The following is a 12,880-nucleotide window of genomic DNA, read 5'->3' on the forward strand; positions in this document are numbered from 1 at the left end:
AGACATGGCTAGAGTCTGGTCACATCATTTCAACTTCTACTTTTCTCTAACACTGAGAATTATATTCTAGGTAAAATGAAAGCAGGAGACTGGTGTTTGAAGAGACAATGGGCAGAGGTCTTTAATGTTTGTCGGTGACTGAACCTCCCACCAAACTCAGAAGATTAGAAAATAATAATTTTCAGACCCTGCTGCAGACTGGGTCAATCGTAACTTGTATTCACTGGGGAAAAAAAGTGCTGTTTTAAAAAGAACTTTTAGCTGGGTATGGTGATGTACATCTTTAGTCCCAGCACCTGGGGGACAGAGCCTGGTGGATCTGTGAGTTCTAGGACAGCTAGGACTACACAGAAAAACCTTGTCTTAGAAAACAAGTAAAAAGTACCTTTAGTGGGGCTGCAGAGACGGCTCAGTGGTTAATTGCCCTGGCTTCTCATTTAGGTGACCCGGGTGTAATTCCCATTTTCCACAGGGCAGTTTGTAATCATCTGCAACTTCAGTCCTGGGGAATCCAAAGCCTTCTGGCCTCCAAAGACACTGGTGTGCATGCAGGTAAAACACACACACACACACACACACACACTCATACACAAATCTAGTGAAATAAAGTAGTTTGGGGGTGCCTTCTTAAAAACATGGGCTTTGTTATGTTATCTTCAGCTTCCAAGTCAAGCAAGCAAGCAAGCAAGCAAGCAACCAACCAACCAACCAACCAACCAACCAGCCATCGGCTCCTTTAGGAGAGGAGTATCTTTTGTCAGCCATGATGAGGCTTAAGAAGTTTGCCCAGGGAGGGAGGCAGGATCTGTTAACCATGGTCAGGCACTGGAGCTCAGGGCAGGACCCCACTGATTGTTCACTCATGTGTTCTAGTCTTCATGATGGGTCCTAACACACAGCACACACTACATAAATATTTGCTGACTAAGGCAGTGACGGTAAAGTAGGCCATCAGCTGTGTTTTCTCTCCACAATGCAGACATAGCCCCCTGGGTTCCTTCTTTTGTTTTTGTTTTTGTTTTTTTGTTTTTTGTTTTTTGAGACAGGGTTTCTCTGTGTAGCCCTGGCTGTCCTGTAACTCACTCTGTAGACCAGGCTGGCCTTGAACTCAGAAATCTGCCTGCCTTTGCCTCCCAAGTGCTGGGATTGAAGGCATGTGCCACCACTGCCTCACTGCCCGGCCCTGGGTTCCTTCTTAAGTGTGCAGACACCACTCCCTCAGCAGCATGCAGTGGGACTGTCACACCTCACTAAGTGTGCACCCCCTGCCCCCACTCTCCCTGCCAGCATGCAGTGGGACTGTCACACCTCACTAAGTGTGCACCCCCTGCCCCCACTCTCCCTGCCAGCATGCAGTGGGACTGTCACACCTCACGGGCTGTTTTTGTGTTGATGTTTCTTCATTTTGAAAAGAGTAGATGGCCTTTTCTAACAATTGAAGACAATGATGTTTTAAGAAAAACGATTTTTAATGAATAATCTACAACAGGTAAATAAATTAAACAGAAAAAGAAAAAGAAACCCTTTACATTTTCAGTTCCCCCTCCCCCCATTAAAAAGGAGCCAACGATTTCTAAGGCTGCTTCTTAAATCTTCTGGATAGCAAGGGTGCACTTGGGAACAACCTGGATCCCTGTAAGACACAGATATACAAAATATGAATTAATGAAGGACAGTCATTTGTTGAAGAAAGCTAAACTATTTGGCAAATATGTGATTTCCCACGAGTCCTATTTCTCAGAAACTGGCATCCAGCCAGGAGTTCAATGACAATAGACTAGGGGACTAGTAGACTCTAGACTCTAGCAGAAAGACACACAATGCGGGCTGGAGAGATGGCTCAGCGGTTAAGCGCACTGGCTGCTCTTCTGAAGGTCCTGAGTTCAAATCCCAGCAACCACATGGTGGCTCACAACCATCCATAACAAGATTTGACTCCCTCTTCTGGAGTGTCTGAGGACAGCTACAGGGTACTCACATATAAAATAAAGTGTTAAGAAAGAAAGAAAGAAAGAAAGAAAGAAAGAAAGAAAGAAAGCTCTCTTTCCTACAGATTAAATGGGTTTAGTCAGCACTGTGGTGACTGAGCCAGCTGCAGTGATGTGTGCCTGGAGGTGATGCATGTCTGGGAAACTGAGGCATCGGGATGGTAAGCTCCAGGCCAACTGCGACTATGTCACAAGACCCTCCTTCAAAGCCACCTGGAACCAACAGGTAAGGACTCACACTTGATGGCTGACAAAGAGGGAAGCAGTTCTGATGAAGTAATGACCTCATCTCTTAAAATTATTGTAAACTTTATGATAGCTCATGTTAACACTCCACACACTGTGGCTTTGTTAGGACAGGTACACACAAGAAGTGAAACAAATGCTAGAAATAACAAATTAATAGGTTGATGAGTCCTTTACATAATTTGCGAATTTAAGTTCTTTCCTTAGAGAAAATAAGGTTGGTCTCCCTGTCTGCCGGCCTGCTTGCCTGCCCACTGCCTTATTTATGTCAACCTCTGGTCTCCATAGGGATGCACACATACTGTGTAAGCACCCCTCCACGTATGTACCCTTAAACATGTGAATTTCTGCATGTACATATTTAAAGCTGGAAATGATATTTATTAGAATTAGGGACTTAAAAAAACCAACAAATTCTTCTTAGAAAAATCCAGCCTAGTAACTTTGTTGGCTGCAACTACACAGACAGAACCACTTCCATCGTTGGCTTTTCCTTCCCTCCCTCCCTCCATCCCTCCCTTCCTTCCTCCTTCCCTCCCTCCCTCCTTCCCTCCCTCCCTCCCTCCCTCCCTCCTTCCCTTCCTCCTCCCTCCCTGAGACAGGGTCTCACTACATAGCTCTGGTTGTCCTGGAACTCACAGGAAAGCCTGCCTCTGCCTCCCACATGGTAGGACACCTGAGCAGAAGCCACACTTCTAGACCAGCCGGGGTGTCCTTCCCTGCCACCAGGCCTTTCCCACTGTAATGGACTGTATTTCTTAAACTGTAACCCAGATTAACCCCTTGCATCCTTAAACTGCTTCTTCAGATTTTCTGACAGACAGACGAGGAGAGCGAGTAACCCTGAGTCTGCCTGCAGAGCCTAGAGTTACCCCTCCTTCCGTATCCAAGTCACAGCAGCGTGTCTTTGCCAAGGCTCCTTGGCCATGACTGCTCACAGTCAGACTCTAAAGATCACCTATCAGCTGTGGGGACTCTGTTTACTTCACCAGTCACAACCATTTCTTCTTCAGGGGCAGCTATATGTCAGAAAACCAAAATGACAGCTCTGTCCCAAATGGCAGATTAAACAGAGCAGATGCTAAGTAAACCACAAAAGCAGCCACTGAGGGCTGTATGCTGAAATTGTCAGCCTTGACATGCATTCCTGGAGAATAGGACTTTCATATATACATATATATATAAAATCAAACTTTATAAAGGATATATGTCTCATATATGTATATATATATTTATAAAATTTGATTTTTAAATGTGCTTGGTTTAAAATTTATCATAAAACATTGCCAAGGGGAACCCTGTGACTCCTTAAGGGCAGCATCTGCCTGTCAGTCACCTCCTTTGTCCCTCCCCATCCTGCTCTTGCGATGACATCATCTGGTCAGTTCCTCGCTCCTCTTTCCATCTCCTGCCCTGTACTCTGCAGCTGTCTCCTTGTGGATGTCTCCACTCTTCACTCCTTCTCTCCCACACGGCTCAGCGCCCCTGGACCACTGTCTCTTGTCCAAACACTTGTCCCTGAGCAGTTGACTTCCTCGTCTAAGGAGTGTTTCCCTACAACTCAAACTCTTTGGACGCCAAGGTGGCAGCTGCTCTCTTCCCTGCCTGCAAGCCAGCTGCTGCAGCCACTATCAAGAGTGCCCTCGTCTTTAATCTTCTGCTGTCTCTACAGGGAGGGCGCCCGGCTGTCCCCAAGTGTCAGAGGCAAGGTAGGGTATGCATATCACACAGGGCAGAGCTTGGGTTCTCTTTGATCATGCTGCCATTTCAGAAACAGAGGGGACGTGCCCAGCTCACACATACATACATACATACATATAGGGCACAACAGACAGAGAGCTGCACCTGCGCATCATGCATGATGCACAGCTCACACACATACATACATATAGGGCACAGCGGACAGAGAGCTGCACCTGTGCGTCATGCATGATGCACAGCTCACACACATACATACATATAGGGCACAACAGACAGAGCTGCACCTGCGCGTCATGCATGATGCACAGCTCACACATATACATACATATAGGGCACAGTGGACAGAGAGCTGCACCTGCGCATCATGCATGATGCACAGCTCACACACATACATACATATAGGGCACAGTGGACAGAGAGCTGCACCTGCGCATCATGCATGATGCACAGCTCACACACATACATACATATAGGACACAACAGACAGAGCTGCACCTGCGCGTCATGCATGATGCACAGCTCACACACATACATACATATAGGGCACAGCGGACAGAGAGCTGCACCTGCGCGTCATGCATGCACAGCTCATACACATACATACATATAGGGCACAACGGACAGAGAGCTGCGCCTGTGCGTCATGCATGATGCACAGCTCAAACACATACATACATATAGGGCACAGCAGACAGAGACCTGCACCTACGCGTCATGCATGATGACCAGCTCACACACATACATACATATAGGGCACAGCGGACTGAGAACTGCACCTGCGCGTCATGCATGATGCACAGCTCACACACATACATACATATAGGGCACAGTGGACAGAGAGCTGCGCCTGCGCATCCTGCATGATGCACAGCTCACACACATACATACATATAGGGCACAGTGGACAGAAAGCTGCGCCTGCGTGTCATGCATGATGACCAGCTCACACAAATACATATAGGACACAGTGGACAGAGAGCCTCACCTGCGCGTCATGCATGATGTACAGCTCACATACTTAAATACATATAGGGCACAGCGGACAGAGAGCTGCACCTGTGCGTCATGCATGATGCACAGCTCTCACACATACATACATACAGGGCACAGCAGACAGAGCTGCACCTGCGCGTCATGCATGATGCACAGCTCACACACATACATACATATAGGGCACAGCGGACAGAGAGCTGCGCCTGCGCGTCATGCATGATGACCAGCTCACACACATAAATACATATAGGGCACAGCAGACAGAGAGCCTCACCTGCGCATCATGCATGATGCACAGCTCACACACATAAATACATATGGGGCACAGTGGGCAGAGAGCTGCACCTGCGCGTCATGCATGATGACCAGCTCACACACATAAATACATATAGGGCACAGCAGACAGAGAGCTGCGCCTGTGTGTCATGCATGATGCACAGCTCACACACATACATACATATAGGGCACAGCGGACAGAGAGCTGCACCTGTGCATCATGCATGATGACCAGCTCTCACACATACATACATACATATAGGGCACAGCAGACAGAGAGCTGCACCTGCGCGTCATGCATGATGCACAGCTCACACACATACATATAGGGCACAGCGGACAGAGAGCTGCACCTACGCGTCATGCATGATGCACAGCTCACACACATACATACATATAGGGCACAGCGGACAGAGCTGCGCCTGTGCGTCATGCATGATGCACAGCTCAAACACATACATATAGGGCACAGTGGACAGAGAGCTGCACCTGCGCGTCATGCATGATGACCAGCTCACACACATACATACATATAGGGCACAGCGGACTGAGAACTGCACCTGCGCATCATGCATGATGCACAGCTCACACACATACATATAGGGCACAGCGGACTGAGAACTGCACCTGCGCGTCCTGCATGATGCACAGCTCACACACATACATATAGGGTACAGTGGACAGAGAGCTGCGCCTGTGCATCATGCATGATGCACAGCTCATACACATAAATACATATAGGGCACAGCGGACAGAGAGCCTCACCTGCGCGTCATGCATGATGCACAGCTCACACACATAAATACATATAGGGCACAGCGGACAGAGAGCTGCACCTGCGCGTCATGCATGATGCACAGCTCTCACACATACACACATATAGGGCACAGCAGACAGAGAGCTGCACCTGCGCGTCATGCATGATGCACAGCTCACACACATACATATAGGGCACAGCGGACTGAGAACTGCACCTGCGCGTCATGCATGATGCACAGCTCACACACATACATACATATAGGGCACAGCGGACTGAGAACTGCACCTGCGCGTCATGCATGATGCACAGCTCACACACATACATACATATAGGGCACAGCAGACAGAGAGCTGCACCTGCACGTCATGCATGATGACCAGCTCACACACATACATACATATAGGGCACAGCGGACTGAGAACTGCACCTGCGCGTCATGCATGATGACCAGCTCACACACATACATACATATAGGGCACAGCGGACTGAGAACTGCACCTGCGCGTCATGCATGATGACCAGCTCACACACATAAATACATATAGGGCACAGCGGACAGAGAGCTGCACCTGTGCGTCATGCATGATGCACAGCTCTCACACATACATACATATAGGGCACAGCGGACTGAGAACTGCACCTGCGCGTCATGCATGATGCACAGCTCACACACATACATACATATAGGGCACAGCGGACAGAGAGCTGCACCTGTGCGTCATGCATGATGCACAGCTCTCACACATACATACATATAGGGCACAGCAGACAGAGAGCTGCACCTGCACGTCATGCATGATGCCCAGCTCACACACATACATACATATAGGGCACAGCGGACAGAGAGCTGCACCTGCGCGTCATGCATGATGACCAGCTCACACACATAAATACATATAGGGCACAGCAGACAGAGAGCTGCACCTGCGCGTCATGCATGATGCACAGCTCACACACATAAATACATATAGGGCACAGCGGACTGAGAACTGCACCTGCGCGTCATGCATGATGCCCAGCTCACACACATACATACATATAGGGCACAGCGGACAAAGAGCTGCGCCTGCGCGTCATGCATGATGACCAACTCACACACATAAATACATATAGGGCACAGCAGACAGAGAGCCTCACCTGCGCGTCATGCATGATGCACAGCTCACACACATAAATACATATAGGGCACAGCGGGCAGAGAGCTGCACCTGCGCGTCATGCATGATGACCAGCTCACACACATAAATACATATAGGGCACAGCAGACAGAGAGCTGCGCCTGTGTGTCATGCATGATGCACAGCTCACACACATACATACATATAGGGCACAGGAGACAGAGAGCCTCACCTGCGCGTCATGCATGATGCACAGCTCACACACATACATACATATAGGGCACAGCGGACAGAGAGCTGCACCTGTGCATCATGCATGATGCATAGCTCTCACACATACATACATACATACATACATATAGGGCACAGCAGACAGAGAGCTGCACCTGCGCGTCATGCATGATGACCAGCTCACACACATACATACATATAGGGCACAGCGGACAGAGAGCTGCACCTGCGCGTCATGCATGATGCACAGCTCAAACACATACATACATATAGGGCACAGCAGACAGAGAGCTGCACCTGCGCGTCATGCATGATGACCAGCTCACACACATACATACATATAGGGCACAGCAGACAGAGAGCTGCACCTGCGCGTCATGCATGATGACCAGCTCACACACATAAATACATATAGGGCACAGCAGACAGAGAGCCTCACCTGCACGTCATGCATGATGCACAGCTCACACACATACATATAGGGCACAGCAGACAGAGAGCCTCACCTGCACGTCATGCATGATGCACAGCTCACACACATACATACATATAGGGCACAGCGGACAGAGAGCTGCACCTGCGCGTCATGCATGATGCACAGCTCAAACACATACATACATATAGGGCACAGCAGACAGCTGCACCTGCGCGTCATGCATGATGACCAGCTCACACACATACATACATATAGGGCACAGCGGACTGAGAACTGCACCTGCGCGTCATGCATGATGACCAGCTCACACACATACATACATATAGGGCACAGCATGCATGATGCACAGCTCACACACATACATACATATAGGGCACAGCGGACAGAGAGCTGCACCTTCGCATCATGCATGATGCCCAGCTCACACACATAAATACATATAGGGCACAGCAGACAGAGAGCTGCGCCTGTGTGTCATGCATGATGCACAGCTCACACACATACATACATATAGGGCACAGCGGACAGAGAGCTGCACCTGCGCGTCATGCATGATGCACAGCTCACACACATACATACATATAGGGCATAGCCGTCAGAGAGCTGCACCTGCACGTCTTGCATGATGCACAGCTCACACACATACATACATATAGGGCACAGCTGTCAGAGAGCTGCACCTGCGCGTCATGCATGATGCACAGCTCACACACATAAATACATATAGGGCACAGCAGACAGAGAGCTGCACCTGCGCGTCATGCATGATGCACAGCTCACACACATAAATAACATACAGGGCACAGCGGACAGAGAGCTGCGCCTGCGCGTCCTGCATGATACACTTTGTTCTGGCATGCAGATTTTTAAGGGGAAAAATCTTTAAAGCAGAAAATAAATCAGTGTTTGCTTTTTGCTTCTGAAAGTACAAGGCCATTGACTGCACCTGTTTCATCGACCACGAAGCCCAATAAGCAGAGGACGCACTGTCAAATTCCACTCCCAGAGTGCAAGAGCACAGAGTTTGGAGCCCAGTTGCTTCACCAGAATGAAACTCCGTCTCCCTTACTGTCTCACAGATGCCGCCTTTCCCGGCCCTGGCACTCAGTTCTACCCTCACAAAGCCTTACCCTCAGCTCAGTATTTGAATATTACCAATTAACCTTATTTTCATTCTTTCACAAACTTTTATAGAGTTGCCATAATTATCCTTAAAAAATAAACATGGGTGGTGGCGCATGCCTTTAATCCCCGCACTTGGGAGGCAGAAGCAGGAGGATTTCTGAGTTTGAGGCCAGCCTGGTCTACAGAAGGAATTCCAGGACAGCCAGAGCTACACAGAGAAACCCTGTCTCGAAAAACCAAATAAATAAATAAATATTAAAATTAAAACAAACAAATAAATAAACAAATACACATGATACTACTTTCTACTCAAGATCTACCTCAGTTGTCTCAGGAAATGTCAATCTATACAGGAGAGAACAAAGCATTTTTTCTACAACTCATGATAGGGAGTGAAATAATTTGAGTACATACACATTTTCAGTTAGTCGTTATGAAGTAGATAATCTTTTGGAAGAATTGTCATTTCTTTGAAAATGACATTTATTTGAAAAGTGCCACCCACCAAATAGATTCACTTAGGAGTGTTGTAGACTGACGGAACAATATGTTTGCAAGTTGCTTAGACCCAGTTGGTCTAACAAGACAGCAGTTCTTATAATAAAAATTAGCATTTTCTAACCACACACCATTTACAATACACTCTGCACCACCAGTGCCTGGCCCCATTCAACTCTTAAGAACAACGTAACCAGATGTAGTTCTACAAAGACAAAGAATAAAATCTCACAACTATCACAAATGAACTCAATTCAGCATTATGCAAAGTGCTCTGGGTTCCTGCCAAACAGGGAGGTGTCTAAACTTCCAGGGAACCTTCCTGAAGGCGCAGGTGTAACGGATGAGAAGCCACACTTTGTTTCTCCCACGGGTTACAACGGCTTCAGTGGTAATATTAAAGGACCTGCTGAGGTCCTGCTGGATACGAGTGTTCACATTTGCCATGCTAAGATGGCAGCCTGGTGGCACTGTCTGTTTAGAAACTCAGTGCTCTGTCTGTTTGCCCTCCCTTTGTGTTATTTTTAGAGACCATAAATAGTTGTGAAACAAAGAACGAAACAGCAGCTGTCAGTGTGAGAACTTCACTATTGCCACTTTGATCTACATATGAGGTCACAGTATCGGGCAGGCTGGACTTGAGAAGGGGGCAGGCAGCGATTTAAACCATCCAGAGAACTGAACCTCATTCCTCTTAGATGATATCCTAGATAGATTCTACAACTTTTCTGGGTGTTAAAAATTATGGTAAAACACATAAATAAATAGAAACAAAATAGAAATTAAAAAAAAAAAAAACCTTCTGGGCTAGAGAGATGGCTCAGTGGTTAAGAGCACCGACTGCACTTCTAGACGTCCTGAGTTCAATTCCCAGCAACCACATGGTGGCTCACAATCATCTGTAATGGGATCTGATCCCCTCTTCTGGTGTTTCTGACGAGAGCAATGGTGTACTCATATACATAAAAAATATATATTTTTTAAAAACCTTCCACCCAACTCTACTCTGGCTGGAAACCCTTCTCTCTCAGCTCGCTGAAGGCAGGGCTCCGTCTGCTCTTACTCTTTCCACATTTCTGTAGAAGACGCCTGTTGTTTCTGATCTCTCAGAAGCCAGTGGGCCAGAGGCTGGGAAATCAGCCATCAAGGCCTCTAGGTGAGCTGGTCGACCTACTACAGTCTTAGTGCTTCCTCTCAAAGACAATGCTGGGAAGTTCATGCGTTGCCCTGACCCCTCCCTCTTTTGGGAAGACACTGCTCAAGCTGAGGAGAAGGCGGGGCGGGGCGAAGCGTGTTCCGGAGTTGCCAGTGTTCTGCTCAGTATCCAGCCCTGGGGAGCTTCAAGGTTAGTGCTCATTTGTGTGAGAAGACATCTGTGTGTCTTTTGACTCCCTGAGTCTGGGATCCTGGGGTGGAGGTAGGTGTGGGGTGTGAAACTTTTTTTGAAGCCGCACACTAATGGAAAGTCTACTTGGACCCTAGAGGCTGGGGAACCTAAGCCTCTGGCTACCAGGGCTGAAGACGTCCCTGCTGTACCACTGCCGGCCACTTGGGGCAGCAGCCAGCTCTGCCATAAGGCCCATGCTATTTCCTGAGCGAAGGCCAAGCCACTGAAAGACAATGGGAAAAGTGTAGGGCAGAGCAGCTGAGAGGTGCTACTGTAGTGTCCTGAGTTTGTCTGCTGTACTGTGGTGGCTTGTCACTTCTTCCCTAGTATAGAAATCCATTGCTTACTGTTGGGGAGCACTTGGAGCAATGAACCGGCTCCAGGGCAATGGGCGGGCAGCAGCCGCAGGAGAACGGGCCAGACTCCCAGACTCCTAGCGCTGGCTGCCCGGAGCTCTCTCCTCCCTCCTGCACACTGAAATGCACATCGACTTCTATACAGGTCACACCCGCTCTTCTCTCCTGCTGCCTCAGGCAGCCAGTGCCTTCCCGTCAGGGCAGCACAGAGCACACAGCTGCCTGACTCCTGGCCTCTGGGACCCTGTCTCCTGTGAGGAAGGAGTCCCATCTAGACATCTGGAGGCAGGGCTCTCCCAGGGGATGGGGAACCCAGCAGCATTAAGCAAGCACCTTTGCAGTGCTGAGCAACTTGGTTCATTCCAGCAAGGGAACTGAAAGGGAAGGTGTGAGTTAACAGAAACTGCTTTTGAAAGAATTTTAAGATGGCCTGAGTAATCTCTGAAACAGTGTTACTAGTTGTATTAGTATTGGGCAGGGTCTCATAGACCTCCGTCTAGCCTTGGACTCACTTTCTTGCTGAGGATAACCTTGAACTTCTGATCCTCCACCATATCCACGTTATCCACTGTGGGGAATCAAACTCACAGCCTAAGGTCTATTAGATAAGAACTCTACAGATTTAGCCATACCCCAAGCCACTGAAATAATGTGTTAGAGACCCATTTCAAAAACAAGCAGAGAACAAATTGAGGGAGAATCAAAGTCATGGGAAAGACCTGAAAACCAGGCTCATAAACAGGATTATAAGTTCTATGAAGTCAAAAGTAAATGAGATGGTTATTTGAGTGGCCATCATTTGCTAGCTAAAGATGGGATTTGTAAAGCTAGAAGCCCATGCTATCTGCAAATCATGAAGCTAGGAAAACACAGAAAACAAATGACTTGAGCTTGGTAGACTTAACGTCTGGTCACACTAAGGGCAACAGTACCTGGCTAATCCTTCCTTCGTTTACTCATTGAACAAATATTATAGATCCTTTTATGTGGTTACTGAGAAGTCAAACAAAATGTATCTTGGTCCTCAGGGGCCTCACTGGCAGACAAATGATAACATCGTGGAAGAGACTGCTGGGAGTGGAAACTGAGCAGACCACGCTCCTCTCCTCAGGATGCCACCAAGGATGCCCTGTGGACGCCCATCTCACACTCTCGGAAGTCAGCTGTATTCAGCTTCACACAGTACAGGGTCCTCTAAAGGGAGAATGGACACCAACTGCTTCTAGTGTGGTCATCCCTTGGGCCCAGTTCGGCCAAGCAACTCCCTTTGTCGGGCAGAATATTCTGCTGGAATATGGAAGGCCCCTCCATTCTACAAGTGGTTTCATTCTTGGTTCTATGTAACTGACTTGAGCATAATGATACCATTCTCAGCTGTGCTTGACCAGATGGCCAGTGAGACTGCGTAAGACACTAACATCCAGTGGGTTAGACTGACCATGGTGGTTGCAGATGACAAGGCCACTTGCGACTCGGGGCCAGTCATGGGGATGTTTGCCCTGCCATGTTGGTCAGGGGTCAACATCAGTGGTGTGGAAGAAAAATCTGCTTGCCAAATATAGGAATAAGACAGAAGGTTGGACGGCGCTCTACAAACATCCTGGACGGGTGTGACTACACAATCTGAGGAGCCCAGTGCCAAGGAAAACACAGAGCCCCTTATTTAAAGATTAAGAATTTAAAGACACCAGATGTAGTGTCGAACACCTTTAATCCCAGCTCTTGGGAAGTAGAGGCAGGCAGATCTCTATGAGGTCAAGGCCAG

The 12,880-nt window shown here is 48.1% G+C and overlaps 1 protein-coding gene across 1 annotated transcript in view; it reads right to left on the reverse strand.

Annotated features, from left to right (window-relative positions):
* Positions 1–1,450: 1,450 nt before the first annotated feature.
* Positions 1,451–12,880, reverse strand: part of Rsph3 (radial spoke head 3) — a 52,053-nt gene continuing 40,623 nt past the window's right edge. The window contains exon 9 of the mRNA XM_052169697.1: positions 1,451–1,633. Coding sequence (XP_052025657.1) covers positions 1,574–1,633 — 60 coding nt within the window. The 3' untranslated portion in view covers positions 1,451–1,573. The remainder of the gene's footprint in view (positions 1,634–12,880) is intronic.

The sequence above is a fragment of the Apodemus sylvaticus genome, chromosome 23 (genome assembly GCF_947179515.1).
Source record: "Apodemus sylvaticus chromosome 23, mApoSyl1.1, whole genome shotgun sequence".
In the NCBI taxonomy this organism is placed as follows: Eukaryota; Metazoa; Chordata; class Mammalia; order Rodentia; family Muridae; genus Apodemus; species Apodemus sylvaticus.